Source organism: Mytilus californianus, unplaced genomic scaffold, assembly GCF_021869535.1.
Source record: "Mytilus californianus isolate M0D057914Y unplaced genomic scaffold, xbMytCali1.0.p SCAF_15, whole genome shotgun sequence".
NCBI lineage: Eukaryota > Metazoa > Mollusca > Bivalvia > Mytilida > Mytilidae > Mytilus > Mytilus californianus.
This window is the reverse complement of record NW_026262637.1, coordinates 12,701,847-12,728,834: the sequence shown is the minus strand read 5'-3', so window position 1 is coordinate 12,728,834 and position 26,988 is coordinate 12,701,847. Positions and strand designations below refer to the sequence as shown.

At 32.3% G+C, this 26,988-nt stretch overlaps 1 protein-coding gene across 1 annotated transcript; it reads right to left on the bottom strand.

The window, feature by feature from the left end:
* Nucleotides 1-827: 827 nt before the first annotated feature.
* Nucleotides 828-26,988, bottom strand: LOC127725441 (uncharacterized). Its single transcript, XM_052232402.1, has 5 exons — nucleotides 26,957-26,988; nucleotides 19,423-19,776; nucleotides 16,951-17,229; nucleotides 2,504-2,597; nucleotides 828-1,630 (listed from the first exon to the last, which is right to left on the bottom strand). Exons 2-5 carry the CDS (start codon nucleotides 19,511-19,513, stop codon nucleotides 1,039-1,041), a joined length of 1,056 nt encoding a protein of 351 aa, XP_052088362.1. The 5' UTR covers nucleotides 19,514-19,776; nucleotides 26,957-26,988; the 3' UTR covers nucleotides 828-1,038.

Here is a 26,988-nt window from a genome sequence, read left to right as displayed (position 1 = left end):
CCAACTGAGAATGCAATGGCAAAAAAAAAAGAAAAACGATCAAAAGACAAACAACAGTATACAAAACACAGCATAGAAAACAAAGGACTGAGCATCACCAACTACACCAAACACCGGGGTTGATCTCAGGTGCTTCGGAAGGGTAACAAGATCCTGCTCAACATTCAGCACCCGTCGTGTCGCTCATGTAAGTACAAACCCGGTGATTAGTCTAATTCGGAAGGTCACATTCGAGGAATTCGGGATGTGATTTTCCACAGACAATTGGCATTTCAATAGAAACCAACTTCTCTTCTTGCTGACTTGATCCTTCATTCATATGAGGCAAACTTTATACGGGAACTTATAAGGAAGAATGATAAGAAGCTAGCATTATCCTTTAACTTCAAGTTCTGCTATATAGATGAGGTCTTCTCACTGACTATGTTGAACAGTCGAAATAAAGGATAGAACAACTAAAGTTATGTCTGCCTCATATCTTGGACTTGCATCTAGAAAATTGACACCCAGGGTCGGTTGCTTGAGAACAAACGACAAAACCAACAAAAGATGATTTCAGCTTCCTAATTGTGTACTTGCCATTTCTATGAAGCAATATTACAGCAGCGCCTGCATTTCGAATATATATCTCACGGTGAAACGATATTTCAGACAATGCATTTCCTATCATAATTTCCTTGTTAAAGGGTTGTTGATCACACGAAAGCTATCAATTCAAGAGTCCAAGTTGTGAAGTTAAAGTCAACCATCGACGGATATGTTCCAATTGTCGTAACCACAATCCCGTCTTTTATATTCTACAGTCAAAATATTAAGTCAACACCAACTCATCAATTGTATTTTTTACTGGTCTCTGAACTCTATTATGAGTTTGAATACATTAATCTATAAAAATGACACTGTGAAGATAGAAATATATGTTGAAACATTTAATTTAAACAGCAGAATATGTCTATAATTGCAATTTTTTAACATGGTTACTAGAACAAGCAATAAAGTGCTGAAATGATCCTTTTCTGTTTTACAGATTACCAGTATTCAGGTTTTTGATGATTGTCCAGTTTCTCTGTCGGATGTTAAGCTTTCTCTTTTCTGATTTGTCCCCTTTCCGTCTGACATACGTTTCTTTTTTGCTACAACTGCATACACATTACTCGTTGATGGTTGATCTTCACTTTTATCAAAGTTCGATTTGTTTGGTTTGCTGACAACAGCATATTCACAACCATTTTCACCAGGTGATGTAATATGCTTCGCGCTTTTCTTATCCGGGACAGCGTAAACATCGTCTTGAATGGTCATCTTTTTTTCTGGCTTTGGAGCAATAATCGGTTTTTGATTTGTAGATTCGTTTATAATCGACGTGGTCGGTTTCGGTTTTTCTAAGTCAATTGAACTGTAATCTCCAGTTGATTCTTCGACTGTCGGTATTTCATCCCAATCTACTGTACTGTAATTACCATCAATATCCACTGATATCCTGTTTGTATCTTGGCAATCGGCGCTGTTTTGTGGTTGAGGGGTACCAGTTGGTTGTGATGAAACATATAGGACATTTTCACGCATGCCATAAGCATCATAATCATTATCAAGTGCAGGAACCGGTTTAGATGTTGGTTTTTTATGATATCTGAAATGTTAAAAGTATAGCGCATTTGATACCACTTAATAAAAGTTGCTGGTGAAATCATCTACTATACTGGGTCAACATGGTCAATTCATTTTGTGAAAGTTGATTAGCATATGATATACAAACATGTTGAGAAAATATTTAAATTTGGTAGCAGTAAAATATCTAATGCTCATTAGTAGCAATAAAATACAACAATCAACCTTAACTGTAGGAAAGTGTAACTAATTCAAAAGTACATGTAATTAGGAAAATTATATAAAAAATAAACAACAAATCACAACTTTAAAACAAAATCTCAGCATTTTGATGCTAATATTACACACAATTTGAGTTATTTCTAGTTATCTCACTTGATATGTCTCCGGATATCTATAACGTTTTTAATCATCATTTTGAAAATCCCTGATACAGAGCGTATTAGAATATATTTTATTTTATTGACATGATAGGGGAAGAGAAATATGGTATCGAAAGAGACTCAGTGGAGCAATCTACTTCTCTAATAGCTAGTTAACGTTTAGTTTTGATCGTTTTGCAAATTTCTTTATTAATTATCTTCTAGATATAATATGATGTTTGTGAGCAGTCATAAGTCATGAGTCGCTTTTGTTGAGTCGTTAGAATACCAAATCAGAGGACTACAAAAATATGACTTTATTTGAATTTCATTTATTTTAGAGCTGAAAAAAGAACAAATCATACTTTGCTTATAGATGTATAACCAAAAGGTCTCGAAATGATTATATTAGCCAATTATAAGACAAAACATGAGATGAAAACTTTCAGGATGGTCCTCAAATGACCTTGCGTCAATTAAGTATTATTTATTCATACAATACCACAATCTTGACAGGTTTTAATCTAACATACCGTCTATAGATACAGACTATAACAATAATGACTATAATGATTACAAATCCTCCAACCGATGCCCCTGCTGCTAAAATTATTGTGTCATCATTATCTGGAATATTGAAAGACATACTATAGATGTTTTTAAATTTAATGAAATTGAATATAGATTAAAAAAACAATCATTTCAGGTAAGCAAAATTAGAAAACGATGATTGAAAACTTGGTGAACGTAGGTCTTGATTAAAGTTCAGCAGATTTTTCTCGAAAGGTGGCATCCGCTTGGTATAATGTCCTGTAATCAAGAATATCGTAAAAGAGAATATCTAAGAAGTAGTTAAAAGTAAAATCACAAAAGTACTGAACTCCGAGGAAAATTCAAAAAGGAAAGTCCATAATCAAATGGCAAAATCAAAAGCTCAAACACATCAAACGAATGGATAACAACTGTCATATTCCTGACTACATCTTATAAATTCTCCAGCTTAACACATTTCTGGCAAAACAACTGTCTTTTTACGTTTTGCCAATTAATCAGGGGACTCACATAAAGATAGTTTCATATTTTGTCTATTTTATTATTTAATAGTTGGAAATGATTGTATCCAAACGGTTCATGTTTAAATTTTCTCGCGTTTCAATGAAAAGTAAAATAACAAAAATACCGAACTCCAATGATTAGTGGGAAACATTTGTATTAACGATGCGTATGATTTTTCTAATTTAGTCACCTGAATATTTTCATGTGCGGGAAAATATTGTGAAAGCCTTCACTTTGTCACAACAGTCGTAGTGTCAAGATGGACCCTGGGATAGACTCTCCAATTCAAGAAGCCATTGCAAACGAGGTTAAAAGTGTTTTCGCTAGTTCTCAACAGGACATGTTAAACAATATGACCGAATGGATGGATTCCAGATTGAACCGTTTACAAACCATTATTCAACAATCACAGTTTGATATTTCAAATGCACAGATCACCAAAATCAAGGAAAGTGTATCAGACAATTTCAAATTTTAGAGAAAAGGGAATGAAAATCAGTTTCGACACAGTTTGAATGTCATGTGCAAGCTCACCGAGGTCCGATCCTTGCTTGATACTCTTGATGTCAATATTTTTAAAGCAGGTGCAGCAAAAGAAAAGTAACAGAAGGTATAGACTTAGTTCAAGAGCTCCAACAGTTAATTAAGTTAGCGGATGCGTCCGAGTTAGGTTGGCGTGTAGTACAAGAACAAATTTCAAATTCGATAGCAGACAATTCTGAATTCAAGAAACGTATCATTAGAGCCCATTCTAGAGCCAAATGCCAAGATACGTTTGAATAGAGCCAAATCTAGAGCCGAAAGAAAGTCAAAAGTGGAAAAGTCAAAACCACGTCAAAGACTTGTTCCATATTACAAAGATAGGAGTGCTGAAGACAAGAACTCAAACTATAAGCCTGGTGGATGTTTTACATGTGGAAAGAGATGTCATTGGAGTGACAATTGTCCAGAAAAGAAGAAGTTCAAGATAAGTACATTTGATTTATTACTTTTAAATAACAATTTCTATCATCTTAAACAAAGATAGAAAATTGTCTTTTTGAAAATACTATTTTACATTCGGTTTCAGTAACGAGCAAATATAAATCACAAACAAGAATGTAACGACTGAAAAGTTCTCACCTGAAACTGTTTTTTACTTACCTGGCACACTCGTAGGTAGATTAAAGATCAGGTAATATGAATGGAAATTGAGTTATAGATAATGCATATTTTAAGGTTTTTCTTGTCGTAGAACACACCGAGGGGTGTCAGGATTGATTAAATGAAAGACCGACCGTAGGGAGGTCTTTCTTTGGGCAATCCTGACACCTACGACAAGAAAAACCTTAAAATATGCATTATCTGACTTATATACCGTCAAAAAAATATTGTTTTTTATAAAGATTTGCAAAATTTAGCATCCTATTTTACCGACCACACTATAGTGGGATATTCCTTTCTAATGCGTTCAGGTTTTAATACGCCCTACGGCTCATTTAGAATGTGAAATAAAACTCACTAATTAATCTATATATATAAACCTTAGAAATTATTATCCATACACAATACAAATATTACTGTAACTGCATGAAGTAAGAAACAAATGAATTGTTACCATCTGATAACGGTGTATGAAAAATACAAGACACTTTGTAAGTAATTTATTGTACCAACTTAGTTTATGGAAAGGGGGAGGTGCTATGTTTTTTTTTTGTCTATTTGTAATGACATTTTATCGTGGAAAAGTGTTTATTTTTTCAACAATTTTAATTGAATCGAATGAAATATTCAGAATGATTTTCTTTTGAATAGCAATACATTTTTTAACAGATAATCAGGATATAATTATATACCCTCCCCCACCCCACCTCATTGTGAGGTACGTGAATGTTATTCAATAGAATATAAGAATATTTTATTAGTTAATCATTTGATAGAGTAAAAGGTATACATAAATGTAAAAAAGTTAAGAACTGACACGAAGGGGGCACGAAATCGTGATACATGTACATGTTACACGAAAACGAATATCAATACATGTAGGTCACAGTATGATTTCCTATTCAATGTGTATCGTCCTGAACATGCATGAAATATTTGCCACTGGACGTTAAGTAACCATCAATCAATCAACCTATTCAGTGTGAATCAATAAGATTTTCATAATCTTACACACGAATATGTTAAATCTGGCTTTATTCTAAAGTGTTATGAAAGTTTTACATTAAAATTCATCTCGCATATATGATAATGTCTCTGTATTGTAGCGATAAATTAGCAAAACTTCACATTATTTGTTTCTAGAATTCAAATTCGGGCAATGACGATTTTTTTACACCTATCATAGATTGAACTTTAAAAAATAAATTCCCAAATCGGCAACAGAAACTATCAGACGAATTTAATTTTGAAGTAAATTATAGTTTGCATTTTTATCAAGGAAAATAATGACCTCACACAGTATCCATAGTAAAAATAACAAATTTTCATTAGACAACAAAGATTTTGTTTCATCAGAAATTTTCAACATGTTATAAAAAGTTTGTATAAAAGAAGTTAGCACTAAACCGTTAGTCGTTAACCCTCTTACAATAGCATTCAACAATTTGAGTAAACCTAGGCTCGTCCTTGACTGCCGTCACATGAACCCACATATATTTAGAAACTAATTCAAAAACGAAGATTGTAAAGTTGCTAGAGAATTGGTCAATGAAAATGATTTTATTTTTAGTTATGATTTAAAATCAGCATATCATCATATCGAGATATTTAAAGAACATCGACAGTATCTAGGTTTTTCGTGGCTTTTTGATAATACATTAAAATATTATGTGTTTGCTGTTCTGCCCTTTGGAATATCAACTGCAGAATATATATTCTCAAAAAAATTAGATCTCAAGGCAAGGGAATTATTATGTTTAAGACGACAGTTTAGCGGGCGAAAATGATTTTGTCACTGCTTTACAATGAAGTAACCAAGTTAAAGCTCAATTAGAAGATTTGGGACTTTTAATAGCTTATGAAAAATCGCACTGGTTTCTTTGCTAAAAATTAGATTGGCTCGGTTACACATGGGATACCACAAAAGCTGTCTGGGTTATCGACAATATGAATATACTGTTTGTTTTGTTTAAACCTATACATTCAAGGGAGAGAAGTTAAGGTAATACCTATGTTTAGGCATTCGACAAATTAAATAAAAATTAAATATAGCTTAAAACTTCTTTTTTAAACACAATTAAATCATCTTTATAGCACTAAATGCTGTTTAACAATTTACTTAGCGTACAGCATTGGGCTAAGTTTTCCTGTGTATTAATCATGAGATATCCAGGGAGTGTATTAATCATTAGATATCCAGGGAGAATATCTAATAAAATATATATAAATGTTAGTATTATACACTTAAACATGATACATGATATAAATAAACATAAATATAAATTAAAACTTTATAGATCTGTTACATGTTGATTCTGCAATTGTTTAGAAAGTATATTCAATCATAGCTGTTAAACATTTTGTTTAACTAAGAATAAGGAAATCAATAGCTTAACAACATAAATTAATTATTTGAACGTGAAAAATCAGTTTTGCTTTTATTCTGATTATTAAGTTTTGGATGTATATAAATATGTTAATTTCTAATTTCATAACGATTCCGCCCATATCCGTGATCGTACAGACTTTGTTTACGATAGTCATAAAAATAATGTTAAATATTAGTACAACGAAGTTTGAATCTTGAACTCTTTATGAAATTTTAATACTGTAATGTTTTTCAATATTGTATCAAGGTCATGTCCAACATAATCCTTTCACATTATTTCTCTAAATCATTCGATATAAGCAAAAATTCCACCGAAGACCTCATTTAGTTGAATTAAATGGTTCCTATCAATTTTCATAGTACATGGTGTATTTAAATGAAAATTTTAATTCAGTCATATTTGTTTGCCAGTCAGATATGAAAGGGCTCCAAAAGTCAAAACATTTTACCAATATTTTATTCATTTGAGGCTTGTTAAATATGAACTATTAAGGTATGATGGCTTTTTAATTTGTGAAATATTGTACGAAATGGTTTAAATTTACACATAAATATTCCTCTAGGTACAAAATGGCATACATAGAAATGTTCCATGAGCTACGAAATGACATACTATACAATTAATGTCTTTTGATGAAGTAAATATCAGTTTTCAAAAGTCAATTAAACCACATATTTACCGAAACAAATGACAGTAATTGTTTTATTCCATATTCCGAGAGAAACAATATATTTAATGATAAATATTTACCAAAACCAATTGTACATCAAACATTTTACCAAAAGCGCGTGACGTTTAGCGCGGTGAATATCACTTTTCTCAAGGTGAATATGCTGTTTTATTCAAAATCCAATTCATATAGGGAAACCTACTAAAATTAAACCAATCTGGAATAAATATAAATATTCCATGAGGTACGAAATGGTCAAGGTATGAAATGGTCAGGGTACGAAATTATCAGGGTACGAAATGGTTTTTGTAATGGTACGAAAAGGGGGGGAGGGGGTGCGAAATGACTAGAATTCGGTATGATTATGCATTTTATACCTTTCTACTAATGTAATAGTCACAATCGTTTAACGGGTCGGTTCAACAATTTTGGTCGTTCTATTTTTCTGCATTGCTTTATAATTATACCGCATATTTGCATGGTTAAATTGTATTGATGTTTGATTTAGAAGTATCGAGTGTTGAACGTTATATTCCATGAGTTAACAAAACCACCCAAATAAAAAAGACCAAACGTAAGCGGCCAAAGGGATACCAAGGTTTTTTTTTTAGCTCTTACAAAAATCAGGAATTTATCAATAGTATTGATTATTTACAGACGTAAAAGTACTAGTATTGAGTACCAACACTTACTGTAAGACGATAGTTCAATTGTTCTTCGTTTTTAAGTGTAAAATCTATTAACAATGCAAAACAAAAACATTGACGATGGCGCGACAGTCGGCCATATTGAAAACAAACCAGAATCATATGCTTCTGCTTTAAAAGCCAGCTTTTCTCCAATTCCTTTATTTGATGATACTGACAGTAAAATCGACCCCCTTGAGGTTATTAGCCAAGTGAAACCAGTATTTATACAACAAAAAGATCTATTTGGTGATGCAAAACCAAACAGAGACCAGTACCTCACACATATTGAGTTGTATAAAACCATATACCAAAACATACAGAAATGTCATCTTAAGGGTCTACAAAGAGTAAGGGGAATGTGGAGAATATATACAGACGCTGATGAGGATAGGGATATACTCATAACCAGAGGTCTGATAATACGCAAAAAAATGATAAACGTTTATTCACAGAACCCACATACAGCAGGAAATGAAAACTTAAATTTCATTAGAGTAAGGGTTGAGGATGTGCCATGTTTTGCAGAAGATGGACAAATTGTTCGAGCTATAGAAAATGAAGGCTGTATAGTCCACAAAATGTATCGTGAACGATTGCGGGTTGATGGACTTTTGTCAAATTGTCAAACAGTTGACCGTATACTTATGGTTGACCAATTAGCTAAACCTCTCCCACGAAAGGTTAGGATCGGAAAGTACACAGCTATTGTGCTCCACAAAGAACAAAACGTCAATGCAACAAGTAATATCACTTGTAACAAATGTCTCCAACAAGGACACAGAATAAGGGAATGTACAAATGAATGGGTTTGCAATCTTTGTAAAAAGACTGGGCACAAAAGAATTGATTGTGACGAGTTTGAAGTGATCAGTCAACAGGGAAAAAATTCTCATTCCGGTGAAGAATGAGACGAGTCTGATAATGATGAGGCTGATACTGATGATGAAAAAGAGCAAACAACTGTGAAACAAACTGATTCCCAGTCTACGCTGCAAGCTCTGTCTTCAAAACTGTCTACTTTCTCATTTTAATTCAATGCAGCCAAACCATCAGACCAGGCCGAGAGCAGAATTGAGCAACATGTACATGTATTCAGTGAAACCAGTGAGCAAAGCGAGAACAATCCTAAAACTAAAAAGTCTAAAAAACCGCAAAAAAAGCTCATGATCGATTGCAACACAAAGACAAAAATACAGAAAAATTCCAAAATACCCCAGACTTCAGAGTAGAGAAGAGAAATGCAACAACGCCAACTGATGAATATCATAAACGAAACAGTCAAAAACAAAAGTCAAAAGTAAGCTAAGCTGAAACTATGGTAAACGAAATCATAAATATAAAACTTTTATATTGTAAATAATATATATTAATCAATCTTAATATGTACGTAACTTTGTTTGTTTCCTTTTATTATATACATATAAATACCAAAAAAATTAGTATGATGTAATAATAGATTGCATATATTCAAGAGAATGTATGAGGATAGAATCAAAGGTCTAATGATTGTAAATATATTTTTATTTTATATGCAAGATAAAATGAAAAGTAATATAGATGAATTGATGAAATTGTTTAACCATATAAATTATCTGGAAAGAAAAAAAACTTTTAATTATTAACTGGTCCATGGAAAAAGTTAAAATACACAAAGTATTCTGCACATACAATCATAATCCAGAGAAGATCTTCACATCCGTATTAATAGCACTAATAGTTCTATTTTTAGACTTCGTAAATTCCATACATCTATTCAAATTCTTACACACTCCTAAGAAGATTCGATTCATAGGTCGTTGTTATGTAAGAACACTTAAGTCCACTAAAACTTCATCTCTATCCAGTCCAATGTTAATTGTAAGGAAAATGATACTGCTGGTCATTAACATCCAAGGTGAATGTAAAGTCTACACACATAATCTGAATCTATTATTATCCACTGACTACCGATGTTTATGGGTTATTGAGAATGCGTCCAAACAACAGATCAATTATGATCTAAAAAATGACCTGAAAAAGGTAAAACATGGTTGTAAAAACATTGTTATTTAATGTAATATATTTGTTGTTAGTGTTTTTAAAGAATGTCACAAAATGTACAAACTTGTGTGACTACTCGTACATGATAAACAATTATGTACAACAATGCTGTCATAAATATTTACATGATTATCATGAATACCTGTATATAACAATTTAAAAATATGACAAGTAAAATACAATTGTCAAGGGTTAAGGACTAAAGAGAAGAGGGAACGTTTACCTTTCTGGATGAATCACCAAAAAAGTAACATCTTGTACATACAAGAAACACTCTTCACTAAGAATATAGAAAATACCCTAATGAATGAATTTGAGGGATCTCTTAATAATAGTTTTGGTACATCAAAAGCAAAAGGAGCCTCAATTTTTATACGAAAAGACCTGAATCATAAAGTAATTGATCAATATTCAGATAATGAAGGAAGGTTTATACTTTTAAATATAGAAATAAATAAAAATATATGTACACTGATAAATATTTATGCCCCAAATGCCCAACACGAAAGAAATGCCTTTTTTTTAAAAAGTAAAAGAAACGGTTGAAAATAATAGTTTAGGAATGCTAATAATACGAGGAGATATGAATGACATTTTATCAAATAAAGACAATAACAACTTTAAACCTGGACAGAACATAGAAAACCAGTAAACAATTTAAAGATGATAAAAACTCTAAAAATCATTGACATTTGGGGAGAATTAAACGTTGCAACCAAACAGTTTACATGGAAAAGAAAAAACAGTGACAAAGAAGCCACTCGCATAGACTACTTTCTGATCAGTCCAGAAGTAAGAACACTGGTATTCTCAGCTGATATAAGACCAGCAATGATAACACATACTGATCACCAAGCAATATCACTAAAAATTAAAGAACGTCCACAAAATAAGGGTAAGGGTTCTTTAAGCTAAACAATAGCATTCTTCAAGATAATAATTATAAAATGATGATAAACAAATTAATCAATACATATAAAAGTAAAATACATCCTAAGGATCCATCAGTACTATGGGACTTATTTAAAACTGAGACACGAGAACATACCATAGGATTCTGTAAAAGAAAAGCAAAGAAAAATTAAAAACCAATTGTTCAGAGAACAATTGAAGGTCTTTCCACAAAAAAAACAGGTATTTTGATATGAAAATAGTAAAAATTCGATTTAAAATGTCATTAACAGATTCAAATGATATCTTATAGAACTCTGATTCCAAAAATATATGGTTTCTATACAATATTTTATAAATAAGGGAGATAACTGGTTACTTCCGGTTTGAAAAAGGTTACTTCCGGTATTATTTAACTGTTTAATTGACACTGATTCCAAATATATATGGCTCTATATACTTTTACATTCAAAAAGTATAAAAAAATAGCTACTTCCGGTTTACACAGGGTCACTTTCGGTTCCTTTTTCAAGGTCTTATGGCTTGCAACTAAATACAAAAAGTCCCATGGCTTTATCATGTATACATATGAGGTAAAACCAAAGGTCGAAATCTAGAACGTCAATTTAACCTATGACCTTGGGCTCAATTTCAAGGTCATCAACCTAGGACCTCAAATCAAAAGACCCTAGATCTAAATTATATTTGGTTTATGAGTTATATCACCATATGCATATTTTTTAAATAAAGAGGGGAGAAAACTCTTATTTGATGTAAGCGCACCCTTTAAACCAATATGTATGTGTTACGACATGTCGCAACTAACAATTAAGTAACAATCTGTTGTCGATATCTTATATTGTGTTTGAAAAGTGGTGAAAATAAGCTAAAAACCAAATTTAGAAATGACCTTGACCTTTGACCTTGACCCTATTTTTTTTTTTTTTTTTGGACCAAGGATCTCAAATCAAAAGACCCTAGATCTTTATCACTTATGGTTTACAAGTTACAACTACAATTTTCTTATTAAAAATACAAAAGGGGAAATAACTCCCATATGTAGCCTCCGCACCGCTTCGATCAAAATTATTTTTAAGATCCTGAAGATATAACGAGCAAATTGGTGAAATAATTTTGTCGTAATCTTTAACGGTTGCGAAGGAGATTTGTACACAAGAAAAACTGTGTTTGGGGAGATAACTCTTACAATAAAAAGTGTTCGGCTTAACAGGGTCAGTTTCAAAATCGTAATAACTGTTCAATATCATATGCAAAAAATCTAAGCGACATCTTGCGAAACAAAAAAGCACCGTCAGAAAAAAGTGGCGGAAGAAGAAAATAATAATAATAATAATAATAATAATAATCAGAAGAAAACCAATAGGTCTTTCCACAGAAAAGTGGAAAGACCTAATAAAGATATAATAATAAATTTAGAAACAAAATTAGGCAAACTTAATAATCTTATTAATAATGAGACTATAGATAACAACTATATGAGTGTATTAAAAAATGAAATTGACAATGTAGAAAAGAATATAGAAATACTATATATCAATAAAACAAAGGGTGCCCAAGTAAGATCTAGAATAAAATGGATAGAGGACGGGGAGAAAAACACTAAATTCTTCTTAGGTTTAGAAAAATCAAGACAATCAAAAAAGACTATTACAGCATTGAAAGATAAAAACGGCATAATATATACTGATACAGATTCAATTTAACAAATAGAACGAGAATACTATCAAGATATTTACAAAAGATCTAGTCCAAATAAAAACCAAATAGAAGAATACATTGCAGAAATTGAAATAGACCACAAGCTATCAGAAAAAGAAAGTTCTACATTAGAGGGAGAAATAAGCGTGGAAGAATGCACAAAAGCCTTATATAAGATGAAATTAAACCGTTCTCTAGGGTCAGATGGTCTCGGTGTTGAATTTTATCAAACCTTTTGGGGTGAGCTCAAAGAATTTGCAGTATATACATTTAATAAATGTTATGAAAAAGGGGAACTAACTGAAACACAAAAACTGGGGATTATCTCCCTTATTCACAAAAAAAAATGATCCGTTACTCTTAGAAAACTACAGACCTATAACACTGCTAAATGTTGACACAAAACTGATTGCATATACCCTTGCACAAAGAATTAAGAATATTCTACCAAAAATCATAAGTGCCGACCAAAATGGTTATATTACAAATCGCTATATTGGGTATAATGTAAGACAAATTCAGGATATCATAAACTATGCTGAATCATTCAAAATAGAAGGAGCCTCGTTATTTTTAGACTTCTCCGAAGCGTTTGATACACTTCAATGGGAATTTATGCACTCGGCATTACAAAAATTTGGCTTTCAAAAATCAATTTTTAAATGGATTAAAACTATCTACAATGATGTTAAATGCTCTGTTACAAATAATGGTTGGATATCAGAACCCATATCTATTTTTAGAGGAATCCGACAAGGATGTCCTTGCAGCGCTCTAATTTTTGTAATAGCTGTAGAAATATTGGCCTGTAAAATCAGACAAGATTTTAATATTAAAAGGTTTGAAATAAAAATTGATGGAAAATCACATAGTCTCAAAATATCACAATTAGCAGACGACACAACCTTATTCCTAAAAAATAAAAAGGAAATATCTAAAATACTAAATGTAATAGAAAAATTTGGAACATTCTCAGGGCTAAAACTGAATAGAACAAAAACTGAAGGAATATGGTTAGGTAAGCAAAAACACAGCATAGACAAATTTGAAAACATTAATTGGACAAATAGACCAATTAAGTCTTTAGGAATATATTTTGGTTTGAACAAAAAAAGAATGTCAAAAGTTAAATTTTGATAAACAGTTCCAAAAATCAGAAAAAAAATTAAATACTTGGAAGAAAAGAAATCTAACGATGATAGGTCGATGATAGGTCGAATAACTGTTGTTAAAACTCTCATCATCCAAACTTGACATATTTAGCAACAGTATCCAATATGGATCATTTAACACAATTTAATAAAATTATTTTTGATTTCATTTGGAACAATCGAAGTGAAAAAGTGAAAAGAACTGTAATATATACCCCAATGTTACAAGGTGGTCTAAATATGACAGACATTGTAAAACAAATTGAAGCAATTCAAATAGGATGGGTCAAAAGATTAAAATCTTCTGAAACCTCTAACTGGAAAGTTATACCAAGATTTTTCTTTGATAACTTTTGAAAAAACTTTCTAATTTTTATTATGAACATAGAAAATATGAACTCAATATCTAACATAAATAAGTACAAAATACCAGACTTCTACTTAGAAATAATAAAAACATGGATCAAATATACAAAGGGGAAAACTGCAACACCTGAAAACTTTAGATCAATCCGACAACAGATTATATGGGGGAATAACTATATAAAAGATAAGGGTAAATGCCTTGTTTTTAAAAATTGGATTAATAGTAAAATAATTCATATAAATGACATATTAGATACCAATGGGAAAATATCAGAAAGGGTAGTACTTGAGAAATTAAAAAACAAAACTAATTGGATTGCTGAAATGCTAAAACTTAAAACAATGATTGAGCATGAGAATTCAGTTAAGACTAAAGTTTTAACCAAGCTGAACATCAAAATAAATAGTCGTCCGGAACTTTTATCAAATAATATGGAAACAAAAAATATTTATAAATTTATTAAAGTGCAAGGTAAAGAGACACCACTAGGATTCTTAAAATGGAATCGTCTATTAAAAATTGGTAACTTAAATAAAAAAACCAGAAAGCATTTTAAAATTCACTCATTTTTTTCTGAAAGATAATACACTAAAAATATTTAGATGGAAACTTTTGCACTATATCTTTCCTTGTAAAGTCTTATTGAAGCAATGGAAAAAAAGTACAAGCTCAAACTGCCATGAATGTAATATTACAGAAGATTACGAACACATGTTTTAAAGATGTAAAACAATAAAAGTATTTTGGGAAAAAATAAAAAGATATTTTATGAAAAATTAAAATAGGAACTCATATTCTAAGCTTATCAAATTTAGCATGGGGATATAACATTGAACAGGAAGAATACTATGAAGTAAACAACTTATTAACAATAATCACATACGCAATTTATAAGGCATACTACATTTCTGAACAAAGATCAAAACCTGTCAATACTTTTTGCATTTTCAAATCAAAATTTCAAGAAATTATCGAAATGGAGTGTAAACGGCAGGATAAACTTAATATTCTATGCAGTGTTGCAAAAATTTTAAGTGCTTTGTAACTAGATTAAAGGTACATGGTCATGTGTCACGATGTTTGTAATATTATCCAAATGAAATTAGCAAAGGACACAAAGCGGTTTTCTAAATTAGTAATATATCTTCTTATTTTCAATTTTGAAGAAATCAAACATGTTGAAATGTCTACTTTCGTTTCATGAACGTAATTTAGAATAATATCAAAGATTGAAGACATTTCAAATAGATATATATATATACACATAGAAGAACATCATACATTAAGTCATCTTAACCATAGTGGCACACTAATTATATTTGAAACTTACCTTGATAGAATATGATAGACAAAATGTATCCAACGGAAAATCACACGTGTTGTAGGGTTTATTAATAAATCACTGTAAATAACAAACCGTAAACGGAGAAAACAGATATCCGCAAAATGAATGTAAAATGCAAATGTAAATTATTCTAACAATCAAGGACGTATGTTAGTTATACGTCCTTGTAACAATAAAGAATATATAATTTCGTCAAGTCAATCCCCTGGTTAATTTGACGATTAACACACAGGGATAACCCTATATATAATGGTTGTACTATATAGGGCAGTTGTTAACAACTAGATACTAGTGCAATAAAGAATTTGTTAATGTTGAAAAAAAAAAAGAAAAAGATACTCAAAAATGAAAACAATAAAATAAAAACTAGCCATTATACATATTTCATGATAATGAAATGAGTTCATTGTCCGTAAGACAGCTACATAATTTTTGTCCATATGGATTGACAATAAAGCAGTTTATTAGTAAGCGTATAAATTATAAGTAAATGTTTGTCAGCAATCGTAGCTAAGTGATATCAGACACGGACCGAAGACTATTGAGATTATCGAAGCAAACGCTCTCAAGTTCGAACGCCGAATATGTTGTACGTTTTTTTTTTAGAGGAAACGGTTTGTAAGTAAAAAATTTAGAATATCAGTTAGTTCTGTTGAAAGCTTAAGCAGCGACCAAAATGAATATTTTTCCTTTGAAACTAATAAGTTATTATTACTCATAACTTGTAAGACAATACAAAAGTTTGGTACATGAAGCGTAAGTTTTTGACAAAATAAATATGACCACAACGATAAACGCCAAATCAAGACACCTTGACCTTTTTGGAATTTAAACCTAAGTTTAAGAGCATCTGAGCTCTACGTATATGCCAATAATTCTAAATGCCCCAGCCAAATATTTACCAAAACAAAAACCAAAATATTCTCGGAAACCCGCAATAATCATGAATGCTGAAACGTGAGTTGTGTTCTAACATCCATTTGTCTGAAGGAAACAAATAACGGGAAAACGTAGAGTGGAGAAAAACTCCAACGAGATAACAAAATAGTTAAACACCGCACCAAATAAGGACAACAAAACAGTAGAAACAAAAACATTCAGTAACGCTGTTCTTGATGCCGCATTGACATGTCAGCATTTGCCAAGGTAAAACGATCTTTTTCAGGACAATTTCAGGAGCATCCTTGGTGGGGTTAGTGTTACTCCGTCTTTAGTTTTCTATGATGTGTTTTGTATACTGTTATATGTCTTTTAATCATTCTCCTTTCTTGTCATGGCAGATTTTCATTTTTTTTCATTGACTTATGTTTGATTATCCCTTTGAATCATTTGCCTCACTTTTAAACGTCATATTATCTTAAAACAAAGGCATAACAAAGCTAGTTTTGAAATAGCACTTTACTACACAATTTATAGAGAACAGTGAACGACCTTTACAACTAATTGATCGTTGGGCGGTCATTTCTTTTACTTTAAACAGGAATGTGTATATTTTTGTCAATAATATAGCATAACAAACCTTTAGTTGTTAGTTGTGTATTTGCTTGTCTTGTGCTCATGGAGCCATCTGTACTTGTCCACTTTGTAAATGTAAACTTCTTAGTGTCAATCGTTGTTGTTGTAGTTATTGATGGGATTATTGTTGTTGTTGGGACTATCTTTGTCGTTATTGGTAATGCATTTGTTATCTTCGTGATCTTTTTTGTTATTTCCGTTGATTGTGTTGTTGTGGTAGTTAAAGTAGTGCTGCCAATACCACACGTTAGCCCAAGCTTGTTTCCCCATCCAACAATGGATACTGTTAATAAGAAATACTTCTACATAAGTGTCATTATTGTAATGCTTGCAACAAGAAATAAAATAAAAATTGTACATTTTTTATTTGCTTAAGTAAATGTTGATATCAATTCTTCTTTCCAGAAAATATTATTACAGGAGCAGAGATGATTAGGAACAATTCAATGCTCTTCAACTTCGTACTTTAATTTGGTCTTTAAATATTATGAATCGAGCGTCACTGATGAGTCTTTTCTTTACCAAAGAATCAACAGCGACGCTCAAATCAAAACATGTTAAAAATGCCAATTAATGTATGAAGTTGAAGATCATTGAGGACTCAAAACCGCAAATTGTGGCAAGTAACTGCTCGTATAGTACAAATACTCATCACCGATATGTTCTTCATTTAATAAGAGTGAAGTTTAAATTTGAGTTTAATCTTTTTATTTGATAGAAATTTCTCTCTGAAATTCATGTTTTGTAACAACATTCCAGCAGCGCCTGCATACAGTGTATACATCTCCAAGTTGATAAGATATTCCAGGGCTTGTGTTTCCTACCATGATTTCCTTGATAGATGGTTGCTGCTCACAATGAAGCTATTAAACCAAGAGTTTCAAGTGGTGAAATTAAAATCATCCCTTAGTAAATATTACGGACCCCATCACGAGTTGATTGACCGTTATGGAATATCTGTTTCACAGATGACGACATTCCAATTGTCGAAACTACAATCTCGTCCCTAGTCCCCTAAATGATACCTACCGAAAGACATCACACCGGGTTTGTACTAACATGAGCAACACGACGGGTGCCACATGTTGAGCAGGATTGGCTTACCCTTCCGGAGCACTTGAGATCACCCCAAGTTTTTGGTGAGGTTCGTGTTGCTCAGTCTTTGACTTTCTATGTTGTTTTGTGTACAGATGTTTGTCTGTTTGTCTTTTTCTTTTTTAGCCATATCGTTGTCAGTTTATTTTTCGACTTATGGGTTTATTTCATAGTGTGTCTTTTTATGTTGTAATGTTACATTACTGTCTCAGGTTAGGGTGAAGGTTGGCGCTTGTTAAAACTTTTAAACCCGCTGCACGAGGAGCCTGTTGTTCAGTGGTTGTCGTTTGTTGGTGTGGTTCATGGGTATTTCTCGTTTCTCGTTTTTTATATAGATTAGACCGTTTGTTTTTCTGTTTGAATTGTTTTACATTAGTAATTTTGGGGCCCTTTATAGCTTGTTATTCGGTGTGAGCCAAGGCTTCGTGTTGAAGGCCGTACTTTGACCTATAATTGTTGACTTTTTATACATTGTGACTTGGGTAGAGAGTTGTCTGATTGGCACTCATACCACATCTTGTTATTTATATTGAATGTCCCTTTGGTATCCTTCGCCTCTACTGTAACACATGATCTATCAGGAACTTACGGTACGCATAAGCAACACCTGCATTGCATGCATCACCTTGCGAATCCACATTCAGTTAAATTGTTACAATAGTTAATAGGATCTAAACTGCAAATTTACAAATCAGATGACTATTCCTGAGTGTGAATATCTAAAACCGCGAAATAACATTCGATAAGTTTAGACAGATACATCGTAATAGTCAACCAATGCGGCATGGTGACCATAAAATTTGCTGATGTCAATTTCAGTCGTTGTGACCTATAATTCGACAGGAACAGTTTTCACGTAAGAGCACGCCCCTATAAATGATGTCCAGCATGTGAACAGGCAGGCGTTTAACACAGTTTTAAGATATCTGTAATTCAGATGAAATGACAAACTAGGATGAACTACTTTGATTTCTAAATTGTGATTTTTGATTCTGAATTAAAGGTTTCATTCAAATGAAAATTATGCATTGTAAATTATCTTGATATTATATGCTGGTCATTATACATGGTTATTATCCATCCAGTAGCCAGTGCTTCGATAGTGACACGTTCTGAATAATACATAATCGTAAAACTGTATTCAATCATTTTCTTTTTTTCTTTCCAAGTTCAATTCATGCTGGAAGTGAATCACAATATCTCCAATGTTCTTCGTTTATACTGTTTTTAGGAGATATCTGTTTTGACAATTTTTGTCATGCTTCTTTTGGATTACAAAATTACTTATCGCGAGCGTCGATTATGAATTATTTCAGAAAAATGTGTTGTGAAATTGGTATCTATACGTTAATCGTACACTCAAATATCTAATAAGACGTACTTTTTGATATTTCAATACAATACCCCTCATTTGATATCAATGTTCCATTCACAGCCGTTGACCTAACTGTTATAACCTCGTCGATGTTCATCTGCCTTCGATTAAAATGATTGACTCCGCAGTTAGCTTCCCAAAAAAGATTTCCGCCGGAATAAAACAGCAGTATCAAGCCACAATCAGTATTGGACGGACGCGAACTTTTATGACTGTCAAATCTTTCAATATTTATAGTAATTGATTGGTTGTGATTGATAACAGAAAGTTCACATGCACAGTTTTGAATGGAATCTGCTTTTATTAAAACAACATTGGCCGCATCCTGGACAGCAGTAGCGTTCTCACATATGTTTACCACTGAAATAAAACAGATTATAGTTCATATAAAATATTCTTTTCACACTAACCACTTAAAATAAGACAATATAAAACTGTACATATCATGAACTGTGCATAGTTGTCAACTGACACATGAACACATCTAGATCTGCTTATCGTTCAACATATTCTTGAGATCAAAAGCAAAAAAAAAATCCACACATTTAAATATACCGAATTATTGTCCTTTTGTAACTCTTTTGTGCAATGCTTACATTATCGAAACTTATAGATTGAAGAAATAAACTTTGCAGTGAATAATTATTCAACCAATAATGTAGCAACATTCCAGCAGCGCCAGCATACGGAGTATCACTGCATACGGATTATACATCTCCCAGTTGATACGATATTTCAGGGATTGTGTTTTCTACCATGATTTCCTTTATAGACGGTTGCTGCTCACAAGGAAACTATTAAACAAAGATTTCCAAGTGGTGAAGTTGAAATCGGCCCTTCGTGAATTTTACGGACGCCATCACGAGTTGGTTAACTCCTATGGAATATCCGTTTCACAAACGGATATGTTCCAATTGTCGTATCTACAATCCCGTCCCCTTTTCCCCGAATGTGACCTACCGAATTAGACTTATCACCGGGTTTGTACTAACATAAGCGACATGACGGATGCCTAATGTTGAGTATGATCTGCTTACCCTTCCGGAGCACCTGAGATCACTCCCATTTTTTTGGTGGGGTTAGTGTTGCTCAGTCTGCTTTTCTATGTTTTGTGTTGTTTACTGTTGTTTGTCTATTTGTCTTTTTCTTTTTCAGTCATGGTGTTGTCAGTTTATTTTCGATTAATGAGTTTGAATGTCCCTTTGGAACCTTCGCTTCTCTTATAAGGCTGATGAGAAAAGGAAATGTGAAATTTCGTCTACTCTTTGCAGTGGTACCCGTATTTTTGGTTAAGAATGCATCATAACACTATCAGAAAAGGGCAATAAATAACTGTATTCATTAAAAGATTTTGAAAAAAAAACAAAAACAAAAAAACACAATGCATCATTATATTAAACTTGTTCTTATTGTGAACGTTCATAATCAATATCGTGGAAAATTCGTTTCAGAAGAAAAAAAAGCTATAAAATTATTTGAAACACAAAATTGAAAATAAACGAATTTTCAATTAAAACATTTATGTTTTTATCGTACACGCGTTATCATGTGAATGTCTTAAAGGGCATCCGATACAGCTTCAAGGGAGTTAATTATTTACACTACGTTAAGCGTTCGAATTCCCCCAAAACATCATTTTCGGCGGGACTTCATGCGTGTTATTTTCTGTTTGAACGATATTAAGTATAAAAGATGATTCAATTTATGTTTCTCACAGACATCAACTTCTCCGCTGTCCAGATAAGTGCATTTGATTCTAATGTTTTGGGTATATATACATAGGATAAAAATAATGAAATCATTAGAATTTAAACACATATAACTGTTTCTGTTGTTCCTCGTCTTGCAGCGTCTGTGAGATCTTCTACAATGAAGTCAACAAAATATCTAAAGACGACTGACCCCTTTGAAGTTAGAATAATGCATGCCAATTATCATTTTTATCATAAATCATCCCTGATCGAATTTTGATTTTGATCCAATTTTCTGACAGGCCGTTAGTCTGACAGCGCACAAAAAAGATAATTTTACAGCGCATTTAAGTTACAGGCAAAGTCAATATCAGAAGATAATCTAGATCAGGTTAGCTATTTTTTTGCCAGAAAATGACTAACCTGATCTAGATTATCTTCTGATAATACTGTTAGGTCAACAGTGAACGGGAGAGCTTTTTCGCTTTCCCTTTCCTGTGACACTACATGAAAAACTCAAAGCTTCATTTATCTGGTTACTTGAACAAAGCCAAAGTGTGGTATACAATATGTAGGCCAAACAGGACGGGAATTTTTTAAACGAATACATGCAGGAACATCTATACTGCTTCCGAAAACCTAAGAAATTCAAAAGTATAATTTACCAACATTTAGGTAAACACAAACACAATATTAAATTTATAAGATTCCAACCACTCGAAATGATCCAGAAACAACAACGGCAATCGCATAAACAATTTGAAGATTCCCGTAAAATTATCGAACTGTCTTGGATTAAACGACTGCAGACAGCAAATCCCATGGGTCTAAATGACAATATACTTGGACAAGGGAACATATCTAAAACTTCTTCTATTGATGTCATGAATATTGTTGATAAAAGACAACGTAATAATAGGTCTCCTGGCAAACATATCAATCGTAATTAACGAATTAAACATCGTATAAATTATACACTTGATGATCTCCTATCTATATTTAAAACAATGGTAGGCATCAATTATTATGAAAACTGGGTCATATACCACTTTGTAAATTACATGATATTTTCAAGGAGTGTGACACAATCTCGTTTTTCAGCCCACTCTATGAATATTCGCGTAAAATTACAGCTTTTTGCCATCATAGGCTGTTCCCGCGTATCAATAAACCTGAAGATCATAAACGGCACTTTCTGAAAATTAAATATATCAACAGAGGTATTCATTCATCAACTTATCGAGTATATTTAATTACTCTACCATTCAAAACTTTATACCTCCCTATGTGATAACACAGAACAACCGATTATTTAGTATATATACAAAAAAAACCAGCAGAAGTTTAATTTTTAATTATACGTCAGTAACATCAGACGTCAATGTAGAAAATAATACTCCTCTAATTTGAAAATGTGAATCGTCGAATTTTAGATATGATCCCTATTGCCATGTTATTACGGGGGACCTAAATATCGTTCAAGACCGAGAGGTTAAAAACTTTTTGAAAAAAAGACCAAAATATCGTCTTCCATCTAAAATAGATTGGAAACAGTGTCGTCAGGTCACAAAAGACGCTCTTTCATCGTAATGTAAAAATTGGAGTAAACGTGAAAAATCTGATAAAACATCTCTTGGTTCTTATTTAAATAAATGCATGGATGTTGTTGATATTCGAATATCACATTTTGAACATAATTCAGAAATAAGTAAAAGAGTACATAATACGCCTATTTCTAGAATAAGAAACAAACTTCAAGTACTTTCAAAGCGGTTTGTGTTTGCTCCGGCCGACAAAGCAGCCAACAATGTGGTGGTGGTATCTCGTAAATACTACACGGAAGTTCTTAAGAATGAAATTTTAAATTCATCTACAATCAAGTCTGTGCGCTCCACAGAGAGTCATTAGTAAACAAACATATCATAACTACATCACAGCATAAGGCCTCCTCTGAACATTTGAATGTCCCTACTATGTATTGGTTACCTAAACTATACAAAAAAAACAGTAAAATATCGTTTCATCTCGACCTCAAGTAAGTGTTCTACAACTAATATTTCAGTGCTTTTAACTAGTTCCTTAACTTCTATCAAAGAACTAATCATTAACTTTTGTAATAAAACATATGAAAATAGTGGAATTAACTATTTTTGGAGTGTAAAAAATTCTTTAGATGTTTTAGATAAATTACGTGCTTTTGATGGTCCTTTTGATTCTGTTGACAGTTTTGACTTTTCAACTCTTTACACTACACTTCCACACAATCTTATCCAACAAAAGTTTCCTATTTCATTAAATGGTCGTTTGGTAAATCTGAATGCAAATATATTTGCTGCAACTCATTTAAAGGCTTTTTCTCTAATGAGAAAGGTAAATATGCTAGATATACTTACTGCATGTGTGATGAGATGATTGGAGCTGTTAATTTTCTCTTTGATAATATTTATGTACGTTTCGGCAATAAAATTTATTGACAGGTTGTAGGTATTCCTATGGGCACCAATTGCGCCCCTTTTAATAGCAGACTTGTTCTTGTACTGTTATGAATCAGTTTAGGACCAAACTCAGTAAAGACCCGTCTAAATTGCATCGAATTGATAAATTCAACAACACTTCCCGTTATCTTGATGATATTTTTTCGTTAAATAATCAAGAATTTTCTAAATATACTGCCGAAATTTACCCAAAGGAACTTACTTTAAATAAATCAAATATGGACGGTAGTAGCTGTCCTTTTCCTTGATTTAGATATTTCAGTTTTCCACGGGAAACTCTATACTAAAATTTACGACAAAAGGGGCGATTTTTTGATTCCTATTGTTAATTTTCCTTTTTTGGATGGTGATGTTCCTTTGGCACCATCTTACGGTGTTAATATATCACAAGTCGTTCGCTATGCCCGTGTCTGTTATGACGTATCGGATTTTAATGAACGTAATTTATGTTTTACTGATAAATTATTAAGTCAGGGATTTCGTTACCACAAATTACTTATAACCTTTACTAAATATTTCCATAGAATGATATAAGGATTTGGTTTTGAAGTTTGGTTGTACCTGGAGAAAACTTATTTCAAACGTGATAGCACATCCTCATTTTTACGGAGATGTTGTTTTCCGAGCCCGGAAATTTAAAAACGATCCGGGTTAACTTATCGATCCTTTAAATAAACTTATTCGAAAAGGTTACCAATTCAACACTGTAATTAGATCTTTGAATATTGTTTTTATTGGTATTGATATTGATTTTGTTATCAGTAAATTAAAATCAAACTAAATATTATTGTTATATCATATGCAAATTCATGGCTCTACAATCTGTCGATACCTGTATCTTGGCATTGCACAAGGTCATGTTTTCTCTGACTGTTTATGACGTCTTAACACTAAATCCATTGGATGTTGGATGTGTACTGATTGATAACTTAGTCTTAGATGCATGATTTTTTTTTATTAGTTGTTATTGGCTTTGAACTAGCTGTCAGAAACTGCGAACACTCTCAGATCTGTACTTAGTGTCTTGTGTTGTTGGGATGAACAAGTACCCGTCCACATCCACTTTGTGTTTATCTTAGATATAATTCTATTTGTATCCATCTGATGAGTTAAGCCTTTTTCAACTGATTTTTACAGTTTGTTCTTATGTTGTACTGTTACACCACTGTTCCAGGTTAGGGGAGGTTGGCGCCTTCAAACTAGTTTAACCCCGCCATATTCTGTTTGTGCCTGTCCCAAGTCAGGAACCTGTTATTCAGTGGTTGTCGTTTGTTGCTGTGTTACATATTTGTTTTTCGTTCATTGTTTTGTACATAGATTAAGCCGTTAGTTTTCTAGTTTGAATTGTTTTACATTTGTCATTTCGGGGCCTTTTATAGCTGACTATGCGGTATGGGCTTTACTAATTGTTGAAGGCCGTACGGTGACCTATAGTTGCTAATTTCTGTGTCATTTGGTCTATTGTGGAGAGTTGTCTCATTGGCAATCATACCACATCGTCTTTTTATAAATAAATGCATTAAGTGAATGGTTGTACTATATAGGGCAGTTAGATACTAGTGCAATAAAGAATTTGTTACTGTTAAAACAAAATTAATTGCTTTAGAATTGTAATTTCGGTATATGTCGGGAGAGATGAATAAAAAGGACACAAAAAGCAAACCCGAAGGTATGTGGAAAGTAAAGGAAACATGTTCCGTCTTCCAGATATAAATTCAACAATTTTGTAGATCAAAAATTATGAAAAAGTTTTCTTCAACAGTAATCATTTACTCGAATAATTTTGTTTGATTTTATGAACAAATGTGAAATTATTAAAAAAAAGTTTAAAATGTGAATAAAAGGATGTTTAGGGGGTATGTAAATGAAACAGCAGCCCACCAACCAAAACAATATAGAGGTCAACATATGGCCTTAAACAATACACGAGTGTGTACTAAGTACCGGCATGTTTAGCTCTAAATTGCCGCATCTTTAGATGAAGCCGAAAAAAATTCAACAGTCCGCAATAGCTTTACCTGAGATGTTTCTCACTTGGAACATGAACAGAATAAAAATAGAGAGGTATTCATGATACATGTTTTTATTTCCGGAAACAAATTATTATTTTAATGAAACTCTTTATAAGCAATATATATATTTCTCTAATTCTTCGTCAATTTATCCCTTTCTGCACCCATTGTATAAAAAAAATTTAATCAACGTGTGGTTCGTTTGATCTCAGTTCTTCATTGGTTGAAATACGATTATGACGTTATGACGTCGAATTTTCTTGCTTTCCTCTGAATTTCCTATTGTGACGGCATGAAAAAAGGCGACCATGCCTGATGACGTCACATAGAAAGAACACATCTTTTTGCAGATCATTCAAAAAGAAGGAATACGTTTGCCTGCATATTGTTTGAAAATCATTAGAGAAACAGATTCCACCTCCAAATCTCGTGTAATACGATATTTATCCACTCTCGACAGTTAAATTTTAAATATTTAAAACGCTCGGCGAGCCTCGCGTTTTAAATTTGAAAATTTAACTGTCTCGAGTGGATAAATATCGTATCACACTCGATGCAGTGGTAGAATCTATATATATATATATATATATATATACATTGTCGCTGATAACCTTGCAGGAATAATTGGCAGGAGACGTCGAAGTTGTCAGCCAGTGACGTTGCATTTTCGCGCTTACGTTGAGGTTTTCAAGGGGGTGCAATGTTGTGGATTAATCAAGATTTATCTTCGAATCCAGCACGGTGCTATTTAGCGAAAGCATGACAAAAGTCAGTTAATGTAGAAAATTGAGAAAAATGACATTATAAGAACCTCTGGATTTCCACATTTTAGGGTACAAAAAGTATCCCACTTTGAGCATCTTATCCGCAATTTTAAGCATGGCTTGAATTATTGACTAGTCATTCTTGCATGGATTTTTCCCCTTACTTTCATTTTTTACAGCTTTAGAATAAATCTAATGTTAATAATTTATGACGACGAATATCTACTCCAAAATTAGTATAACTTTGCTTAACTTTTTTTTATATAAAAGTGCAAAAATCCCTAATTTTCAGCCTCAATTTTCTCGAAAACAAGCACAGTGACCTACGTTTTATTTCGTGAACTTTTTTATAACTCTAAAAATGATGAAAATTAAAAATATAACGTGAAACTGTATCGGATGCCCTTAAAGGTATTCTTATAAACCATATCGCTTTATCTCATGACTGCTCGCTACCGTCACATTCGTTATTTGTGTTTGGTCACAACATATATTATAGTTAATATGATGAATAACTAAAAAAAAAATCATTTAGAATGAATATATGAAGACATATTATAAAGTTGTTTTATATTTACCTGGTAAATGATTAGCTGACGAACAAGGCTTT

What these genes read in the sequence shown, in the direction of transcription:
- LOC127725441 (XM_052232402.1), bottom strand. Translation starts at nt 19,513, where the DNA reads ATGAACATCGACGAGGTTATAACAGTTAGGTCAACGGCTGTGAATGGA. An exon ending in TTGTATTGAAATATCAAAAA is followed by an intron (nt 17,230 to 19,422) that starts GTACGTCTTATT and finishes TCTTATTAACAG; the next exon opens with TATCCATTGTTGGATGGGGA. An exon ending in ATAGTCTGTATCTATAGACG is followed by an intron (nt 1,631 to 2,503) that starts GTATGTTAGATT and finishes TTAACATTTCAG; the next exon opens with ATATCATAAAAAACCAACAT.